The sequence below is a fragment of the Hippopotamus amphibius genome, chromosome 1, assembly GCF_030028045.1.
Source record: "Hippopotamus amphibius kiboko isolate mHipAmp2 chromosome 1, mHipAmp2.hap2, whole genome shotgun sequence".
Taxonomy (NCBI): Eukaryota; Metazoa; Chordata; class Mammalia; order Artiodactyla; family Hippopotamidae; genus Hippopotamus; species Hippopotamus amphibius.
In genome coordinates, this window is record NC_080186.1 from 99617899 (window position 1) to 99640139 (window position 22241).

At 35.9% G+C, this 22241-nt stretch overlaps 1 protein-coding gene across 3 annotated transcripts in view; it reads right to left on the reverse strand.

Moving 5' to 3' along the window:
- RSBN1 (round spermatid basic protein 1) overlaps positions 1-22241 on the reverse strand; it is a 45140-nt gene that overhangs the window by 11452 nt on the left and 11447 nt on the right. For 2 of the 3 annotated variants that reach the window (XM_057702442.1, XM_057702355.1), the window contains exons 2-3: positions 20963-21636; positions 104-241 (exon numbers count right to left, since the gene is read on the reverse strand). In XM_057702442.1, coding sequence (XP_057558425.1) covers positions 104-241; positions 20963-21636 — 812 coding nt within the window. Of the gene's footprint in view, positions 1-103; positions 242-19764; positions 19883-20962; positions 21637-22241 lie in introns of all 3 variants that reach the window. The other variant, XM_057702536.1, reaches the window with a different exon arrangement.

The following is a 22241-nucleotide window of genomic DNA, read 5'->3' on the forward strand; positions in this document are numbered from 1 at the left end:
ACTGAATAAAAAATTTTAACAGATAAAACTAGCTTAAAACTTTTTAATGGAAAGTGTCCATTTAAGTAATGATCAGAATTTTAATAATCTGAAAAACACTCACTTTCAGAAATGGTGATTCTTCTAACATATCAAGGAACTCTGGGAAATAATCACCAACTTCTTCATCTACTGCTCCAACAAGACTTATCTGCCTCATAGGACCTGCTCGGTAGGTGCCACAGCAGTATGTCCTGTTGACCTGAGATAAAACAAAAGAGGGGGGGAGAAAGAACTGAAGTGCACTATAACATAACAATCAGGATAGGGTATTGTTTACAATGTTGTTATTTCTTCTACATACTAAGAACTCAACGGTAAGTACCTTGGATAAAGTCAATAGTTACAGAAAGGCACCCTGGCACACTGACGTATACAGTGATATATGAAGCACAAACAGAAATTTCAAAGTTAAAGTCCATGTTCCCACCATCTCAAGGCAATACTGAAAACATTGAGATAAACTTCTCTGAAAATGATGATTTTTGAACTTTGTAAACACTTTAAAGTGATCTTCATTGGGAAAAAAATTAGCAAATAAACAGTTAAATTGACAGGGCAGAGGGGAAAAAAAGACTCTTGTTAAATTAATCTTCCGTATTCATTTTGTATCCCTAGTGTGAAAGCCTTCACATCAGGCCAGATACCAGGATGACTGTTATCAAACCCAATCTCCCAGTACTTCCATATAAGATCCTCCACCCCAAGCAGGCTATTTTTCTCTAACCAACTTATGCCAAACATATCTATCTGTAGTGACTTTTCTCTTGAATCTGCCCTTCTTGGAATGTCCTCTTTTCTGTCAACCTAAATCTTACCTTTCAAAGATCAGTTCAAGATTTTTCTTCTGGAAGCCTTCCTGATCACCCTTCATAATGTAATGTTACCTAAAAGCACATAGACATTTTCCCTAGGAAACTCAGGGCATATTCTATACAAATTTGCAGCCCAGAGAATCCTTTCAGAGTCTACCATTGATTCATTACAAGCTAATATTATTCTTCTAGTCATTTCATGTATGCTTTTAATACCCCTACCTTCAATTCAGAATGAATGTTTCTCAAATGTAGACACAGGTGCTGTGCATACAGATGATTAGACTGAAAATGCTGGATTCTAATCAAGATTTCCACCTTGGATCAGTAACCTAAAATTTTCTACCTTAGGTAAGATGCAGATTAAGTCAAAAAGCCTAAAATATAATTACACTTTTAAAAGGTGAGTCCCTATTGAATTATTTTAAGAATCGGTTGTTACTGTTTCAAATACCACCTATTTTGCCTCAACAGAAAGCATAAATGACCGTCTAGTATTTCCTACACAGTTCTTTACTGCTAGTTTTATAGCATCATTTTCAGAATCATCCCACTGTTTTTTTCTCCATACACAATTTAATGTCATCCCACACATACACACACAAAAAAGGCTGAGATCTTTTTTTATCAGATCTTTATTGGAGTATAATTGCTTTACACTGTTGTGCCAGTTTCTCCTGTACAACAAAGTGAATGAGCTGTATTTATACATATATCCCCATATCCCCTCCCTAACCCACCCATCTAGATCACCAATCATCGAGTTGATCTCCCTATGTGATGCAGCATCTTCCCACTAGCTATCTGTTTTACTTTTGGTAGTGTATATATGTCAATGCTACTCACTCACTTTATCCCAGCTTCCCCTCACCCCACCACCAGTGTCCTCATCCATTTTCTACATCTGCTTCTTTATTCTTGCCCTGTCACTGGGTTCATCAGTACCATTTTTTTTAGATTCCATATATATATACATTAGCATAGGGTATTTGTTTTTCTCTTTCTGGCTTACTTTGCTATGTATGACAGACTCTAGGTCCATCCTTTTCATGGCTGAGTAATATTTCATTGTGTATATGTGCCACATCTTCTTTATCCATTCACCTGTTGATGGGCATTTAGGTTGCTTCCCTGTCCTGGCTACTGTAAATAGTGCTTCAATGAACATTGTGGTACATGTATCTTTTTGAATTATGGTTTTCTCTGGGTATATGCCCAGTAGTGGGATTGTTGGATCATATGGCAGTTCTATTTTTAGCTTTTTAAGGACCTTCCATACTGTTTTCCATAGTGGCTGTACCAATTTACATCCCTTTTCTCCACACCCTCTCCAGGACTTATTACGTCTAGATTTTTTGATGAGGGCCATTCTGACCACCTCATTGTGGCTCTGATTTGCATTTCTCTAATGATTAGTGATGTTCAAATACATCTTTTCATGTATTTGTTGGCCATCGATGTCTTTAGAGAAATGTCTATTTTGGTCTTCCATCTATTTTTGGATTGGGTTGTTTGTTGTTTTGATATTGAGCTGAATGAGCTACTTGTATGTTTTGGAGATTAATCCCTTGTCAGTTGCTTTGTTGGCAAATATTTTCTCCCATTCTGAGGTTTGTCTTCTTGTCTTGTTTATGGTTTCTTCTGACATGCAAAAGCTTTTAAGTTTCATTAGGTCCTATTTGTTTAATTTTGCTTTTATTGCCATTATTCTAGGAAGTGGTTCAGAAAAGACCTTGCTTTGATTTATGTCATAGAGTGTTCTGCCTATGATTTCCTCTAAGAGTTTTATAGTGTCTGGCCTTACATTTAGGTATTTAATCCATTTTGAGTTTATTTTTGTGTATGGTGTCAGGAAGTCTTCTAATTTCATTCTTTTACACGTAGCTGTCCAATTTTCCCAGCACCACCTACTGAAGAGGCTGTCCTTTCTCCATTGTATATTCTTGCCTCCTTTGTCAAAGAAAAGGTGACCATATGTGTGTGGGTTCATTTCTCGGCTCTCTATTCTATTCCATTGATCTTCCTTTCTGTTTTTGTACTAGTACCATACTGTCTTGATCACTGTGGCCTTGTAGTATAGTCTAAAGTCAAGGAGCCTGATTCCCCCAGCTCCATCTTTTCTTCTCAAGATTGCTTTGGCTATTCAGGGTCTTTTGTGTTTCCATACAAATTGCAAAATTTCTTGTTCTAGTTCTGTGAAGAATGCCAGTGGTAATTTGACAGGGATTGTATTGAATCTGTAGATTGCTTTGGGTAAGATAGTCATTTTCACAATGTTGATTCTTCCAATTCAAGAACATGGTATGTCCCTCCATCTGTTTGTATTGTCTTTGATTTCTTTCATCAATGTCATAGTTTTCTGCATACAGATCTTTTGCCTCCTTAGGCAGGTTTATTCCTAGGTATTTTATTCTTTTTGTTGCAATGGTAAATGGGAGAGTTTCCTTCATTTCTCTTTCTGCTCTTTCATTTAGTGTATAGGAATGCAAGAGATTTCTGTGCATTAATTTTGTATTCTGCTACTTTATTAAAGCCATCAATTAGCACTAGTAGTTTTCTGGTAGAATCTTTAGGATTATCTATGTATAATATCATGTAATTTGCAAGTTTTACTTCTTTTCCAATCTGGATTCCTTTTATTTCTTTTCCTTCTCTGACTGCTGTGGCTAAAACTTTCAAAACTATACTGAATAAGAGTGATGAGAGTGGGCACCCTTGTCTTGTTCCTGTTCTTAGAGGGAATACTTTCAGTTTTTCCCCATTGACAATGATGTTGGCTGTTGGTTTGTCATATATGGCTTTTATTATGTTGAGGTAATTTCCTTCTATGCCCACTTTCTGCAGAGCTTTTATCATAAATGAATGTTGAATTGCGTCAAAAGCTTTTTCTGCATCTATTGAGATTGTCATATGGTTTCTATCCTTCAATTTGTTAATATGGTGTATCACACTGATTGATTTGTGTATACTGAAGAATCCTTGCATTCCAGGGATAAATCCCACTTGATCATGGTGTATGATCTTTTTAATGTGCTGTTGGATTCTGTTTGCTAGTATTTTGTTGAGGATTTCTGCATCTATATTCATTAGTGATACTGGCTTGTAATGTTCTTTTTTTGTGACATCTTTGCCTGGTTTTGGTATCAGGGTGATGGTGGCCTTGTAGAGTGAGTTTGGGAGTGTTTCTCCTTCTGCTATATTTTGGAAGAATTTGAGAAGGATAGGTGTTAGCTTTTCTCTAAATGTTTGATAGAATTCGCCTGTGAAGCCATCTGGCCCTGGGCTTTTGTTTGTTGGAAGATCTTTAATCGCAGTTTCAATTTCAGTGTTTGTGATTGGTCTGTTCATATTTTCTGTTTCTTCCTGGTTCAGTCTTGGAAGCCTGTACTTTTCTAAGAATTTATCCTTTTTTTCCAGGTTGTCCATTTTACTGGCATATAGTTACTTGCAGTAGTCTTTTATGATGCTTTTTATTTCTGCAGAGTCCATTGTAACTTCTCCTGTTTCATTTCTAATTTTATTGATTTGAGTCCTCTCCCTCATTTTCCTGATGAGTCTGGCTAATGGTTTATCAATTTTGTTTATCCTTTCAAAGAATCAGTTTTTAGTTTTATTGATCTTTGTTATTGTTTCCTTCATTTCTTTTTCATTTATTTCTGATCTGATCTTTATGATTTCTTTCCTTCTGCTCACTTTGGGGTTTTTTCGTTCTTCTTTCTCTAATTGTTTTACGTGTAAAGTTAAGTTGCTTATCGAGATTTTTCTTGTTTCCTGAGGTAGGATTGTACTGCTATAAACTTCCCTCTCAGAACTGCTTTTGTTTCATCCCATAGATTTTGGGTCATCGTGTTTTATTGTCATTTGTTTCTAGGTATTTTGGGATTTCCTCTTTAACTTCTTCAGTGATCTTTTTGGTTGTTTAATAGCGTATTGTTTAGCCTCCATGTGTTTGTGGGTTTTACAGTTTTTTTCCTATAATTGAAAGCTAGTCTTATGGCGCTGTGGTCAGAAAAGATGCTTGATACAATTCCAATTTTTTTAAAAATTACCGAGGCTTAATTTGTGACCCAAGATGTGATCTATCCTGGAAAATGTTCCCTGTGCACTTGAGAAGAAAGTGTATTCTGTCATTTTTGGATGGAATGTCCTACAAATATTAATTAAGTCCATCTGGTCTAATGCATCATTTAAAGTTTGTGTGTCCTTATGTATTTTCTGTTTGGATAATCTGTCCATTGGTGTAAGTGGGGTGTTAAAGTCTCTTACTATTATTGTGTTACTGTCAATTTCCCCTTTTATGGTTGTTAGCATTTGCCTTATGTATTGAGGTGCTCCTATGTTGGGTGCACAGATATTTACAATTGTTATATCTTCTTCTTGGATTGACCCCTTGATCATTATGTAGTGTCCTTCCTTGTCTCTTGTAATAAATAGTCTTTATTTTAAAGTCTAGTTTGTCTGATATGAGTATTGCTACTCCAGCTTTCTTTTGACTTCCATTTTCATGGAATATCTTTTTCTATCCCCTCACTTCCAGTCTGTACGTGTCCCTAGGTCTGAAGTGGGTCTCTTGTAGACAGCATATATACAGGTCTTGTTTTTGTATCCATTCAGCCAGTCTATGTCTTTTGGTTGGAGCATTTAATCCATTTACATTTAAAGTAACTATTGATATGTATGTTATTATTACCACTTTCTTATGTTTTGGGTTTGTTTTTCTAGGTCTTTTCCTGGTCTCAGATCTTGTTATCAAATAGCAGTGATTTTTTAATTCCTTACAAATCTTTTCCCCAAAATCTCCTTAGGTGATCTTTAAACAGAAACCACCCAGGCCAGAATTACCTTGCATGTATTTATATGAATTACCTTCCATTTGTCTGTATGATTATCATACTGTTAAAAGCCAGGAGAGGCAGTCTGGGATACAGAGATAAGAAGTAAGTAAGCATTATTCTAATCTTTCTAAGCCAAGCATCCTCAAAGGACTAAAGCAAATTTAACTTTAGAACCAGTTCTAGGAACAGTATGCTTTCAGGGCTAATAAAAGAAATATCAGTCTCCTCCAAACACCTCCCCCAACTATTCCGAATTATCTGAAATTCTTTCCAACAAAGGCTTTCAAGCTATGTGGTAAATGTCCTAAAAATGTGTCACAATTTAAATCTCACATAACTTAAGAGACTAATCTTGAAGAAGTACACTGCCATGTGGTAGTTTTCATCAACTTACGTGGCCTGGTAGCCTTGAGATTATACAACTCTTAATGCATCATTAATTTGAAGGAATTCACATTACTTTAAATTTTGCACACAAAGTGAGACTGAATTAACATTTTCATACAGTACTGAGATTACCTAACTTAAATAAAATTTAAATAGCAATGAACTCAAAGACAACATAAAAATGCAAACACCTAGGATAATTAATATGTGACATGAATAAATATAAAGCATCCTTTCCTACTGGAAAGAGAAAGAAAGTAAACTTGAAGAGGTGAAATTGTTGAATTTGTTTGCTGAGTCTAGAAATAATCAGCCATTAAACTCTGGCCAAAAAAGGGGTAGTAGTAGTAAAGTTGATTAACAGTATCTATCACCTGTATAAAATAATTTAACAAATGCTACTACTTGTGATATATTTAAAAAATTAACAGCACAAGTTAGAAGATGGACAACATTTATGGGCAAAAATTCAACATGTACCAACTGTGTGACACTAAAGCCAAACAAGCAAATTACTAATTATCTTCCAGTACCTATTCTACCCTTTTTTTTTTTTTAAGTAACAGAACTTCTTGCACATATAGCCAATAGGCACATAGGTGCTTGGCAGCTAGGTGTGGTCTGTGACTAAGTTCTTGCCAGTGTGATGTTAGCATAAGTTACATATGCAATTTCTAGAGCATATGTAATTAAGTGGCTTGCTCTCCATTTCCTCTTTCTCTCTTTTTTAGAGCCAATTTCAACCATGGTCAATGACAAAACCAAAGGAAATGGCAAAACTTAAAGATAAAAAGGAAAGTAGAATCCTGTATGACATCATGGAACAGAGCTGCTTACCTCTGGACTTGTTACTTGAGAGAGAAACTTATTTTGTTCTACCTACTGTATGTGCGATCTCTTTGTTATGATGGTTTAGCCTATATCTTGTATACTTTGTATTAAGGGAGGCAATACTCCATATTACACAGATGACATCTGGAGTATTATCTCCTGCTCTGGGCTAAAAAAAAAAAAAAGAAAAAAGTCTATTACAAGAGCACACCCAAAATAGAACAAGTAAGATGATTAGTGCCTTGGAAACCATACAAATTGGAGGAAAAGTGATATTAAAAATATTTCAAAAGTATTTGACTTGAAATTATTAAAGTGGGGACACAATAATCTTCAAATACTTGGAAGCCTATCACAAAAGAGTAGACTCATATAACCTTAAGTAAAGAACAGGAATTACAGGAAAGCCAGTATCATTCATCTAATAAAAGTTTACTGTATATTATATGCAGACACTGTCCTAAACACAGATACAGCAAACCAGACCCATCCTTGGCCCCTGGAAATTTACAGTCTAGTAGAGAGAGGCAGATACTAAACAAATATTTAATTATAAACTGTGACAAGTCTTCAGGCACCTGTAGGACACTATAAAAGAGAACATGGGATCCTGATCTAGGGGATAAACTGTTCCTCACAGTAACACTGAATTAAAATCTGTAGAACAAGTTTAAAGGAAATAAAATCCCTTAAGCATCACCCTTTTCAGGGTCTAAAAGAAAGCTAATGATGCTAAACACAGAAAACAAGAGAGAAAAATAAAGACGAGACTGGAGAAACGAGCTGTGGCTGGATTATGGAAAGCCTTGAAGACCACATTAAGAATCTGGGAAATCACTAGAGGATTTAAAGTAGTAAAAGGAAAGGAAAGTTATCAGATTTGCCTTTGTTTTTTAGCGGGGATGGGGGCTTGAGGTTTGGTTTTGTTTTCTCAAAGGGACACTGAAAGAGAAGAGACTAGTTAGGAGGTTTCTGTAATATTCCAAATAAGAAACAACTGACTAATATCAGTGGAGTTTATTTTTCAAAGATATGAAAAATAACCGTAAGATAAAACTGTCAGAACTTGGAGAAAGATTAGATACGACAGAGAAGAGAAAGTGTCAAGGATGTCTTGCAACCAGATAGAGAAACCACTCTTTCTCCTGGAGGAGAGGACCAGGTTTGGGTAGGGAGGTGATATCTTCAGTTTGGGACATGATGAGCTTGAAGTGTGTAGTAGGCTCCCAAATGTATCCAGGTCTTAATCCCTAGAACCTGTGACAGTTATCTTACATGACAAAAGGACTTTACAGCTGTGAATAAATTAAGAATTTGGAGATGGGGAGATATCCTGGGTTATCCAGGTGCACCCAAACGTAATCACAGTTGTCATGAGAAAGAAGCAGGGGGAAATTTAACCACAGAGAGAAGCTGACCTGATGATAGAAGCTGAGATTGGATTGAGGCACTTTGAAGATGGAGGAAGGGACCACTAGGCAGGAAATACAGATGGACACTAGAAGCAGAGTGGAAGGAAAAAAAAAGAAAAAAAAAAGACAAACCCCCACAAAACAAAACAAAACCAAGCAAACGGAAAAAAAAAAAATTCTCCTTCAGAGCCTTCAGAGCTGTAAGAGGCTAACTTTATGTTGTTGTGTTTTGTGGTAATTTGTTACAGCAGCAATAGGAACTAATACAAAGTACCTTGGAAACACAAGTGCTTATGTCAAGAAGGCAGCTGAGTCTGAAATCAGAAGAGATAGGTACTGAGGATACAAATCCTAGTCACTGTCAGTAATCGGAATGTCAGTCTTAAAACAGACCTGACTAGAGAAAATACGGAATTCAAAGAAAAGGGGTCTTGGAAAGTTCCAATTAAAAAACACAAAAGGGAAAGAAAAGTTGACAGAAAACAATGTAAAGGAGTTGTTAAGTGGTCAGAGAGGTTCAAAGAAAACCAAGAGAGCACAGTATCATGAAAGTCAAGGTAAGAAAATACCTCAAGAGGAATTTGTTCAAAATGCTACTGAGACTTCTAGTAAGGACGAAGATGTAAAATGCCCATTGGTGACCTTAGCAAGAGATGTTTCAGAGAAATTATGAAGGCAGAAACCAAATTGATATGGAGACATGAGGAAATGGAGACAGAAAATGTAAACAAGTGTAGATTTCTTTCAAGAAGATTGGCTGTGAAAATAAGAACAGTCTGTAGTTAGAGGAAGAAACAGGATCAAGGGAGAATTAAGATGGAAAGACTGAGCAATCCTCAACAGGTCATATAACCTTTCACCAGCAATGTAAAAAAGTATGTGTTGCCCCATAATCCCATTAATAGGGTGTTATAAAACTTTTGGATTTTTACAAGCAAGTAAAAACTGGCATCTTAGTAGTTTTAATTGTATTTTCTTAGGAATGAAGTTGTCTATCTTCTCAGATAAGAGGATTAAAGGACCATTTGTATTTCTTTTTCTGTGAAATGTCCATTTACAATACTTGCTGATTTTTACACTGTTTTGCTAGTATTTCTCTTATCTATTTCAGGAGCTCTTTATAGTTTAGGAAGGTTAATTCTCTGTCAGTGATATGAATTTGTCTTTTGACCTTGTTTACAGTGATTTTTGTTTTTGTTTTGGTCAGCGTTACAAAGACCTCTGCCACTCCAAATTTATAAAAGAATTCTTCCATGTTTTCTTATATTTATGTCTCCATTACCTACATTTAAATCTTTGATCCCATTTGGAAATTACTGTGGCATAAAGTGATATGAACGCTAAGATAAATTCTAGATATCCTGGTGTCTCAACACTACTATCTCTTGCCACCACTAATTTGAGATGCTATCATTTTTATATATCACATGCCTATATGTATTTGGGTCTATTTCTGGACTTTTCTGTTTCACTGAACAATGTTCATAAACTAGTACACACTTATTTAATAATTAAATTTTTAGAATGTATTGCTATCTGATAGGGCACTCCTCCATCATTGCTTTTCTTTTTCAAAGTTTTCCTGGCTGTTCTTGTCTGTTTATTTTCTCATATAAGCTTCCAAGTCAGGTGACCGTCCTAGAAAAAAACAACTATTGCTATTTTTATTGGGATTATGCTCAGTTTATAATTTAGGGGAAATTGTCATTTCAATGTTCTTAGTCCAAGAATTTGCTATATCGTTCCATTTATATCTCCTTTTGTGTGATGTTTTAATGCTAATGCAAAGAGTTTGGTAAAGGTGAAAAGGTTAAGACGACTGCTAGTTAAACAAGGCAGACTGAACATATGATTTCTATTCCTTATCAAAACCCCACTCAAGTGAGAGTAAAACAGAAAGGCTATAAATTCCAGAAGCTCAAACAGAAGTAAAAATGATAAATACAAGCTATCAAAACATCTTCTGAAGGTAAAAAACGTATAGGGGGAATTAGCAGACTGAGAACTTCAAACACTGAGTACCTGTATAGAAAATACCCAAAAAGCAAATTCGTGCTACAAAATCCTGAAAAGGCTAAGTATCACAGAAGATGGGGAACAAAGCACAGAACTAAAACAAAGGAGATAGGTTTAAAATCTGTTTAAGAGTCAGTCAGACCCCTCCATTTCCTTAACTTCCACCTCCCTATCCTATACTCTTTCTTATCCTATTTTGTGGAGAAAGTGAACCAGAGACTATAGAAACAAAAATACCAGGAACAAGTATGGAAGAGACCCAGTACACTGAAAAGAGGGAATTAAAATTCCATATATTTTAACAATGAAATCACCTATCTACTTCCATAGTTCAGCTCCAAGAATTCTAGCAGGCAGGGGTATAAGCTACTCTACTCCTCTGGCAAAAATGTGGTGGACTCATAGCTGTAAAAATTAAAAGCCCCAAAGAAAAGATCTCTAAATGCTGACATCTGGAGCTTTTCTACAATGATATGGCCACATTCCCTACCCAATCATCAAACGATAAGTCCCACCTACATGTTCAGAGAGTTTCAAATCAGTTTTGTACCGACTCATATTTAAATATAAACAGATCACCAGACATTCGAAGAAAATACCTAACATAATCAGAAAATTAAGACAAACAAAAATGAACTTGATGAAACAGAGACAACATAGAGAATAAAAGAAAATTTCAAAACAAGTATAATTAATATCATCGGCGATATCAGAGAAGATATGACATTCATGAAATAAAAACAGGAAAGTTACTTTTTAAAAAAAATTTAAAAAGGCCACTCGAGTGCACAGGTGCCTGGTTGTTACCGGTCTCGCCATGGAGCGGCAAGTGCTTGCGCTCCAGGCCCGAAAGAAAAGGACCAAGGCCAAGAAGGACAAAGCCCAGAGGAATTTCAGTTTCAGTGATACACAGAATAAGGGTCCATGTCATAAAAGAAATCAAAAGCAGGGACTTCCTAGGTGGCACATTGGTAAAGTATCCGCCTGCCAATGCAGGGGACATGGGTTCGAGCCCTGCCCTGGGAAGATTCCACATGCTATGGAGCAACTAAGCCCGTGCGCCACAACTATTGAGCCTGTGCTCTAAAGCCCGTGAGCCACAACTACTGAGCCCATGTGCAGCAACTATTGAAGCCCACGTGCCTAGGGCCCGTGCTCCACAACAAGAGAAGCCACTACAATGAGGAGCCTGCGCACCACAATGAAGAGTAGCCCCCGCTCGCAGCAACTAGAGAAAGCCCGTGTGCAGCAACGAAGACCCAACACAGCCAATAAATAAATAAATAAATAAACAAATAAATGTATTAAAAAAAATTTAAAAAAAACAAGAACAAGCTCTTAAAAGTATTACAGCTGAAATAAATCAACAGGAGAAAAAGAAGATAGCAAAATCTCCCCAGAAAGTAGAATAAAAAGACAAAGAAAAATAAAAGGGAACAATAAGAAAATTAGAGGTTCAGTCATGAGGCCTAATATCCAACTCAAAAGTTTTAGAAAAAAAGACAGGAAAAATGAGGTAAGGAAATTAACAAAGAAATAAGAGAAGAAAATTTACCCAAACGGAAGGTTATGCATTCCCATATTGGAAAAACCTAAATGTTCATCAGAGTCAATTAAAAAAAAAAGATTCGTACCAATGAGATCTGAGAAAATCACAGAGGTTGGGGGTGGCCTTCAACTACACTGATGATGTTTTATGCCTTGGGCCATGCAGTAAGAACACAGGTGTTTGTTATTATTCTTTATACCTCTTTATATGTCTGAAATATTTCATAAATTAAAAATCAAAAAACAATAAAAAAAGACCAATCTCAAGACATTATTCTCAGTGTTTTGAAATTTTACAGGAAAGAGGTTTTGAAAGCTTTCAGAGAGAAAAAACAGGACAACTTGACATTGGATTTCTCAGCAACAACACTAGAAGCTTAAATAAAGACAATGGAGTAACACCTTTACAAATATGCAGAAAAATGACCTCCAACCTAGAACTCCACACCTATTTGAACTACCAGTCAAATGTAATGGTAGAAGAAAGACTTTTGAGACATGTGAGGTCTCATCTGAATCACTGAACTGAGGCAACAGAATAGTCATGGAATCCCGGTTGAGGAGAAAAAGGCAAACAGAAATCCCAGGATATACATGTACAGGATATATATATATACACGTGGGATGTATCCAAGATATATAATACATCTCAAGATAGACCTCTAAATATAGTTTTACTGCAACACAGTAATATTACAAAACTGTAAACATGCTAAATGTCCAAAACCAGAAGAAATAAGTGATAGAGTCACACAACAACAACAACAAACCAAATATAGTGGTTAAAATGAAAGAACTAACTAGAATTACATGTATCAACATAATTCTCAAAAGCAATGTTGAACCAAAGCAATCTGTAGAATGATACATTCAATATACTATTTATAAAGTGTGAAATCACACAAAATTGTTATATACATTGTTTATATGTTCATACAGGCATAGCAAAATATTAGAAGATATATAGAAATGATAAACCTCGTATTCAGAATAAAGGTTGACTTCTGGGGAGAAAAAAAGTTCTTTTAATAAAAAATAAAGGAAACATATAAAGCAGGAATTCACTTAAAAGCATGTGCAATTTTCTTTACATGGGAATGAAAGGGGGAAAGATGGGATGGGGGTAAGTAAAGATCCTAAGCAAATGGATATAGAGTTTCTGTTTGGGATGATGAAAAAGTCCTAGAAATGGATACTGGTGATGGTTGCACAACAATGCAAAAGCATTTAATGCCAATGAATTATATACTTCAAAGCAGTTAAATAGTAAATTTCATGGTACGTATGCTTTGCGACAATTTTTTTAAAATCCTAAACAGGGTGAGAGAGAGAATCCAGAACACGGGCAGAAGGATTAACTTCTGCAGAAAAGGTGAGATAGCTTCTCTATTGTAACAGAAGGGAATGCAGAAAAGATGTATACAGATAAAGTCTGAATAGTCATCATAAAGAAAAGGCAAGCAAGTTGACCAAAGAAAAGAAGTTTCGGACACAATGTCAAGGGCCCACTGGAGGCCTTATAAAACCTTATGAAGAGACAAGCTCCTGAATAATTATCAATCCAAAACTGATTTTCTAAAACATCTGCACTAGGTAGAAGTTAGACAAGATGATCTCCAAAAGCCCTTAGTTTATGATCCTACAAAATTCTAAAAGGATTGCATCTACTGGTCAAATGAAGGGAATGTGAGGGTTGGTAGATGGCATACAGTTTAAAACAATGTTTCTTAAACTTGCCTGATCATAGGAATTGAATCACTTGAGGTATTTATCTCAGGCCTCACTCTGGACCCAATGAATCAGAATTTCCAGGAGTGGAACCTGAGATTCTAAATAAGTGTTTGGAACTAGCAACCCCAGATTATTCTTAGGATCTGGCATGTTTGAGAAACTCTGGCCTGGAAATGGCACTTGAAAGCAAAGAACTGAGTTCTACCACTTCCCAAAGAATGCGATGAGAGCACAGTGGAGGAGGAAGTTAAGCGTAATGAGGAATGGAGGGAGGTAAGTAGAGAATGAAGAAGAGAAAAAACTAAGGCTGCTGTGGAAGCAAGTGACACAATGCCAAACAGGGAGAACTCAGTCTTTAGTAAAATCAGAAAGCAAAGTGGGTAGGGGAGCACAGTTTGTACATATGAGAATAATGCCTATAAGAAAATCTGCATGCATTAAATTTTTAAATGTTCATATATCTATAGAAGTTTAAATAATTATATTTGAATATATATATTGCTCTGTGTCAATATATATGTAGTCCTTTAGAAACTCAACTTTACAAAGCTATTCTATATTAACTGCTAAGTGCTAAATAAGCTCAGCTGTGCTCCCAATAATACACCTTTTAATTAGGATAGCCATAAATCAGTTAAAAATTAGAAGATAGCTTTACTCATAACTGCCAAAACTTGGAAGCAACCAACATATCCTTCAGTAAGTGAATGGCTAAATAAACTGTGGTACATTCAGATAATGAGATATTATTCAGCCCTAAAAAGAAATGAGCTATCAAGCCATGAAAAGACATGGAGGAACCTTAAATATGTATTACCAAGTGGAAGAAGCCAATCTGAAAAGGCTGCATATTATATGATTCCAACTATACAACATTCTTTTAAAGTTGAAACTATGGAGATACCAAAAAGATCAGTAGTTGCCAGAGGTTAGGAGAAGGGGAGAAAGGAAAGAATTAGGCAAAGCACGGAGGATTTTTAGGGCTGTGAAAATACTCTGTATGTTAGCAATATGATGGACACATATCATTATAGATTAGTCCAAACCCACAGACTGTACAACACCAAGAGTGAACTGTAATGTAAACTATGAACTTCAGGTGATTATGATGTGATGGTGTAGGTTCAGCAATTGTAATAAATGTACCACTCTGGTGGGGGTATGTTGATAACAGAAGGAGCTTATGCATATGGGGGGGCAGGGAATATATGGGGGGGCAGGGAATATATGGGAAATCTCCATACCTTCCTCTCAATGTTGCTGTGAACCAAAACCTGCTCTAGAAGGAGAAAAAAAAACTTTTTTAAAAAAGAAAAACTTAGGAGAACACCAAGCCAGAAATACACAATATGGAAAAACCCTGGGAGAGGAGTGACAGGTGGAGTGGGGAGGGTAGGGGGTGATTGGTAATTACTGCATTGAACTCAGGTTTCAGGAAGAAGCCTTTTGAGCTGATTGTTTAAAAAACAGAAAGGAAAAAGCTAGCCAGCAATCTTCCTAACCTTGTGACCTGCGAATAGAAAGGCATTCCCACTTTAAAGTGTACAGCAGTATGACTCAAAATGAGTTTATTATAAGCTATACCTAGAATAAGAGGGGAAAAAACCCAAAACCTACCATTTTTATGCTGTTTTATAAAGTCAGCTACCTAAGATATTTATTTCTCCTTTTATGTAAAACACTCATGTGTAGTTCCTGAAGAGTTTCTCAGTTACTTACCAAGCTACAAAGCACTCTACTGGTTTTATTCTCCTAATTAGCAGTACCAATACAGTATAAAATGTTAATTATATTACTCAAAGATGGGGAACACCCGATAAGCTCATTTTAAGCTATATCACAAACACACAATGAAGAAATAACATTTGTTGATTTTTCTCTAGAACAGCAGACAGTACCATTTTACAGCAGTAAAAATAACAGTTTTAAGTAACGGTTCTACTATCACCTGAAGTTAAAGAGTATGATCCTCAGTAAAAGACTTCAATATTATACACATGGAGAAATTTTTTTTTTAAAAAGCAGAACTTAAAACATGCGCATCTGCCAGGTAAAGAGAACAAACTCCTATTGTGGTAGAGGTATTTGTAAAATCAATCCCCTCCTTTCCCTCCCACATACCCTTCATCTCCATATACAACCTTCAATTACTTAAGATGCTATAAGGTGAAAGTAGTCTCAGATGGTGATATTTAAAACAACTCCCCATTTAACTTCTCATATATTTTAGGGTTTTTTGTTGCTTTTGTTTGCAATTCATGTATAGAATCTAACACTTATAGCCTTGCTGATTCTGGACCAGCAACACCAATATCATCTGGGAGCTTGTTAGAAATGCATACTCTAAAGCCCCAATCCAGACCTACAAAATCAAAATCTGTATTTTATATGCACATTAAAATTTGCTAAACCCTCACCTGCAGGATTAAATACCACTCAAAGACAGAGGAAAAAACAATTCCTCTCTGAAGATCTGCCAGTATTTAACCTTGGGAAAGGTCAACCAAAATGTGACCTTCCTCATCTCTAAAACAAAGGCTTGGAAATGGCCCCCCATGCTCTCAAATCCTTTTAGTCCATAAAATGACCAGAAGCATTTGAATTTTTAATCAGTTTATCAGCTGCCACAGGATTTTTATAAGAAGAGCCGAGGATTGCACACTTATTGCAGAACTACCACACTTCAAAGTTGAAAACCATTTAAAAAAAAGTTTTCAAGTAGCCAATAATTACAAGACATAACACCTAAGCAAAAAAAAATAAAATAAAAATCATACATTATATTTATTCCATATTTTTTCAAGGAAGAAATACACTTCTAAGTGAACACTAATTTTTCTCCATTAACTGACCAAAAGATTCCACAAACAAACTTTTTGGTCAAAACTGTTATTTAGCCAATGACTGTTTAAAACGTAATTAGGAATCCTACAGAATTATAAAAATACCATACTGCATCAATACATATATAGTCCCTTAAAATGGAAACAACCTTACAAAGTTATCCTGTATCAACTGATGAGAGAGAAGTAATCAAATCTGAGGATCAGCCTGGTGCTTCAATTAATATTTATCATGAACTTACCTCCTTCAATGTTAAAACATTTGAGTTTTACAGAACAGTAAAAGGGAAAAAAAACAAACAAAAAAAAACAAACCTTTATGTGCATCCTAGCTTTGCTACTACAATAATTTAAAAATACAGAAGTAACAGAAGCTGTAATCTGCACAAAACAAATCTACATTTTACTTCCTCCAGCTGGAGCAGATGAGTTCTAAAGCAGTACTTCTCAAACCTTACTGTGCATATGAATCACCTGAGGATCTTGTTAAAATGCAGATTCTGATTCAGAAGATCTGGGTAGGGGTCTGAGAGTCTGCATTTCTAGCAAGGTCCCTGGTGATGCCAAATTTATTCAGAGCAAATAGCAAGCTTCTAAAACAAAAAACAAGCATAATTTACAATATTTAGATGGCCATTATTTGCAAAGCACTAGTCTTGATAATGTGTCCAATTAAATTCCTAATTCCTAATTGAGCAACACTTTTCTGTCCTTATCTTACTTGACCCCTAATACCAATGTGATATTTAAGCCCTCCATCATTCTTAAAACTTACAAAACCTGTACTGACCTTCCTTCTACCTTTCTTTCTTTTTGATCTCTTCCCACGTTCCTCATGCATGTGGGTGCATCACAGACTTCCATTCATAGCTTCATCTCTTCCATCTCTAATACTGTCCCTGGATCACCTATATGCTAATGGTCCAACTTCTGAATCTCAGGCCTAGGTGTCTCTCAGTCTTAGATCCATTTATTCAACTACCTAACAGGTATTTCTGTTAGTCCTCATAAGTACCTCAACATAAAAGATCTCACACTGAACTCATCAACCTTACACCACTAGAAACCAACTTTTCAACCCTGTATTGACTTTGTGACCAGCACCACCATCCACCCATTTGTCCAAATCATATTTTAAGACTCCATCCTTCTCCCTCACCAACTGCAAGTAATCCCATCTCCTAATTATTTCGCAAATTTCATTCCTTCCTCTCTAACCTCAATATCACTTTGGACATGGATAATTTCCAATCTAGTTACCATAGTAACGTAACCAGTCTTCTTGCTTCTAATCTCATTTTCCTCCTGGATTCCACCCTTCACACTACTGTGCAATCTTTGCAAATGTAACTTGATAGCACTCCCCTGTTAAAATTCACCAATGATTCCCCATTACCTTTGCGAAAAACTACTAACCTTTTTTTAGCACAATCATACAAAGCTCTTCACAATTTTGATTTTGTCTATCTCTCCAGTGTTTAACTCCCCTTAAGAGTCAACATGTACTCTTGCCATGTCAAGCTATTTGCAGTTCCCTGAAAAATGCCACATTCTCTAATGTCTCCTTGTGTTTGCATAGGCTATTATTTGCTTTGCTTAAAATGCCCTTATTACGCTAAGTAATCTTTCAGGACTGTCCTCAAGCATCACATGCTTTAAAATGCCTTTTCCAATTACTGAGTTAGGTAACACCACAAACTGTGCTCCCTCTATTATAGGGTTTTGCCTATGTTTACCTGTATTCTAGTACTTATCCAGACTGTATTATAAGTGCTGTTTTATTCCATCTCTTCCACTAGATTGAACTCATCAATTAGTCCTTTGAAGAACAGAATGTGCCATACATAGTGGGTTCTCAATAAATAGCATGAATAAGCTGTCTTGAAATATAGTCATGAATAATTATCATGGTTACATATTTAAACTCTAAATAACTCATTAACTGTGTCTCCAAGGTAATAAAAAATTTACCTCACTTTATTTATAGGCTTAACAGAACTTCATAAGACTTCACAAAACACAGAATTCCTAAGGTATTCACTTAATTCCCAACAACCTAAAGGTATTTGGGCAAAATGTTAGCATAGCTTTCTGAATATTGTTAAACTGAGGTATTTTAATTTCACTGACCACAACGTTTAGACAAATAAAAGCACTAGTCTCATACTCCAATGAGGGGAGTATGGTAAAATGATGCATCAATTGTTCAGGTGCCTTAGCTTTGCATACTATTTTTTTGGGGGGGAGGAGGGAGTCGGGCATGCCCTGAGACTAGTGGGATCTTAGCTCCCCAACCAGGGATTGAACCCAGGCCCTTGGCAGTAAAAGCTCTGAGTCCTAACCACTGGGCCGCCAGGGAATTCCCTATTTTTATACACTAGCTACATGACCCTACATGACAATGAACATCTCCAAGCCTCTGTTTCCTCAATGAAAAACAGATAAAACTGCTTATCTACCCCACAGAATATTTCAAATATCAAGATATGAATGTGAAAGCATTTCTATAAACCATGAAGTGCTAAACAAACTTGAACTACTGTGTGAGCTTCCATTCCAACACGTGCCAAAGATTTTAGTTGCAAAATATAGTTTCATAGGCTACAACAACCTCCCATACCCACCCCATGTCTCTCCAATGACTGAAAATTCATAAATAAAATTAACTTACAGGATCACCAGAACACAAGACTTAATAGTCCTCAATATTCTTATGTGGTTGAAGTGATTACTGATATCTAACTTAATAATAATCTTATATGTTCTTAAAAAGTGGTTATTTTATAAATCTCAAGGTAAGTTGTTGGTACAGTCATTTAAATTTCAGCTCCATTAAAAAAATTAATTGGAGGACAAAAATCAGCAGGGAATATTTAGAGACATTTTCTTCTATTAATTATTTAGCCTGGGTACTGTCTATTGACATATAAGCTTGATTCACTAGAGACTAACTAATATGAAAGCTAAAATGTCACCATTACAAAACCAAGACTTTTTTCCCCCCAATTTTCTGACATACTTCTCAGATATGCTTGCTCGTCTATCAGTTAGAAGATAGAATTTGCTGCATTTTTCTAAACTAAAAAAATGATAGAGCACATTAATTCTGCTCTCAGCAATATCTTTCTTGGTTAAATAGGGACTTAGGAGGATTATGGACTATATTAAAATAACTGTTTTCAGTCCCTTTTCCAATATTTATAAAAATAGGATTCCTTAACCTTCCAAGGGCAAAACTCCCTTTTTTTTATTAAAAAAAAAGAAAAAGAAAAAACAAAATCTACTACAAAAGTCAGCACTTCGGTACCTGATTGTGGTAACAAGGCCAAAATCCAAGACGAAGCCCTTTATTGCACATCGTGTTCCAACGTCTTGGGCAGCCCCATCTTGCGACCTCTCCAGATTGGCTGCTCCTGCTCTCTCTACTGCAGAGAGAACTTCAATTAGAGAAATTCTGAAGCTCATAAATCTAAACTGGATACTCCCCTCATTGGAGGCAAGGATGGTAAGAATCACTAAAAAGATTCAAATTAGAGGTTTCATATAAATCTAAGCGGCTTGAAACCACTATAATGCAGGCAGCTGAGAGTCTTATTATGCAAGTCTATTCACCTAAAAAAAAAAAGTCTTAAGGGAAAGAATGGCAGCAAATTATTAGATAACCTGAAAAAAGCAGGTTATATAATCATAAATCTCTAAAAAAGTGAAATATTCTCCACTAAACTTGTGTAGAACGTATATCTATAATACAAACTTATAGCTGACCATTCATGTTCATAATCCTTATGAGAAAAGCAAGCAAGAAAAAAACTAGGACACATTATCAACTTCTTTTCACGCCCTAAAATAACTTCACTGAAAAAATGTTTGGTTAAAAACCACTAGTTAGGAAGGAGAGATTTCCCTGCTGACTTAAGCCTAGCTGCCCAAGCAAGGCTTCAGAAAATGTCTTCACCTACAACAGTGCATAGGCAGAAGGAGCAGAGGCTATGGCGGTCTTCCTACTGACACTTCCAAGTCACATAAATGGGGTATGTTTCTGGGATAGACTGCCAACAAGTTACTGGGAGAAGAGAAACAAAAACAGCAAAAACCTGACAAACAGGCCAATGCCCTCGTGTTTTATTATGACATAAAAGGTAAGTCTTAACTAAAGTTACCTTGAGGCCCCCAGATCTAAATCACATCCTCCATACTAACAGTACCCAATTTGCAAAAAACTGAATTGGTTTTCAAGCTGGTTTTCCACAAAAATTTGTTCCACAAAAAATGATGTAAAACATGTATAAAGCATTTCTTAGACCAAGCAAGTAACAAGCCACATCCCAAACAACTGCAGCAATTAAGGTTTCTCAGAGCTATAAAAAAACATTTTGAACCACCTTTACCACCATGAATTTTAATCAGAAGTGTGCTGGTATGTGCTATGCAACAGAAGGAGGTTTACACTTATGAGATACTGCAACTTGTATTTACTAAACAATTTAACAATGATTTTACCTTACCTGAGTGTGAAAATTTGAAATGGTGGTTGTTTCAATATCTTTCTTGCCCAGAATTTCCATTTTCACTGGAGTGTTGGGGAAATTAAAAGCAAAGTAGTCCAAGAAGTCTGGGAGATAAGCGGCCGCTCCATGCACTATTGCTAAAGCATAGTAAGCAGCATTTTTCTCGTTTTCACTGAATGTCAAAGCAAGAAACTCCTCAGAAAATCTCTCCATCTCCATTGGAGACAAAAATGAGAGTTCATCCATGTAAGCATGAAGGACAAGAGCACCACCATTGGACTGGTGTTCCTCATGAATAAAGTTGCTAAATTTAGTACCTGTTTTTAAGAAATTTCTACGAATAGAATGTTCCTGGTGAGTCATAAAAGGTGTTTGTACTCCCTGGGGTACCCGATATTCTTGCATGCCCAAATTTAATCGACACAGCTGTTCATCTTTCAGATACCTGAAGGACTCCTTATTAACTCCTGAAGTGCTATTTATTTGTCCTTGGGTGAGGATTTCCTTGCTGATGCGGGTCAGGCCAGCACAGATGGTTTGTACTTCCTTATTGTACATTTTAAGGCGTCTTCCTCGCATATCTTCTCGGTGTTTCTTTTTCTTTTTCTTCTTTATTTTCTTCAAGACAAAATCATCAGCTCTCTGGGTCTTACCATTTTCATCTGGTGTTTCTGGCCACAATAATTAAAAAGAAGTTAGTTGCTAGGCCTAATGTCAACATACAAGCTTCTAAAGGTATGCAATCTCAAATTAAATAGCCTATTCTCAGTTTCTCTGAATTTGCCATTATAATTTACATGTTTATAAAACGAATGAGACAAAGATCTTAAAGTACAAAAATACTCTGGATTGAAGATTATGCTAAAAAGTAAGTAATGCAAAGGTAAGCATATAACTTAATATATCTTACAATCAAAACTAAAGATAATAGCCAAATAATTTCACATATGCTATAATGTATGGAATATCTGTTCAGGAACCATTGTAAAATCTAAATTAAAGCTCACCATATTTTGCTGTTTGTCTACAAATTACCATGATACATATAGGCAAATCAAACAAAGAAAAAATAAGCTGTAACACACCATTTTGCTTAACAAAGTGGCAAGATGGGGGCAGGGGAATTCTTATATACTGTTGCTAAAAATATAAACTGGTACAACTTTCATGGAGGGCAATTTGCTACCCCCAAAATGAATATGCACCAAAGCCATGAAAATATTTATAATTCTTGGTCCTATAAATTCCATTCCCAAGTAAAACTTACCCAAGGAAA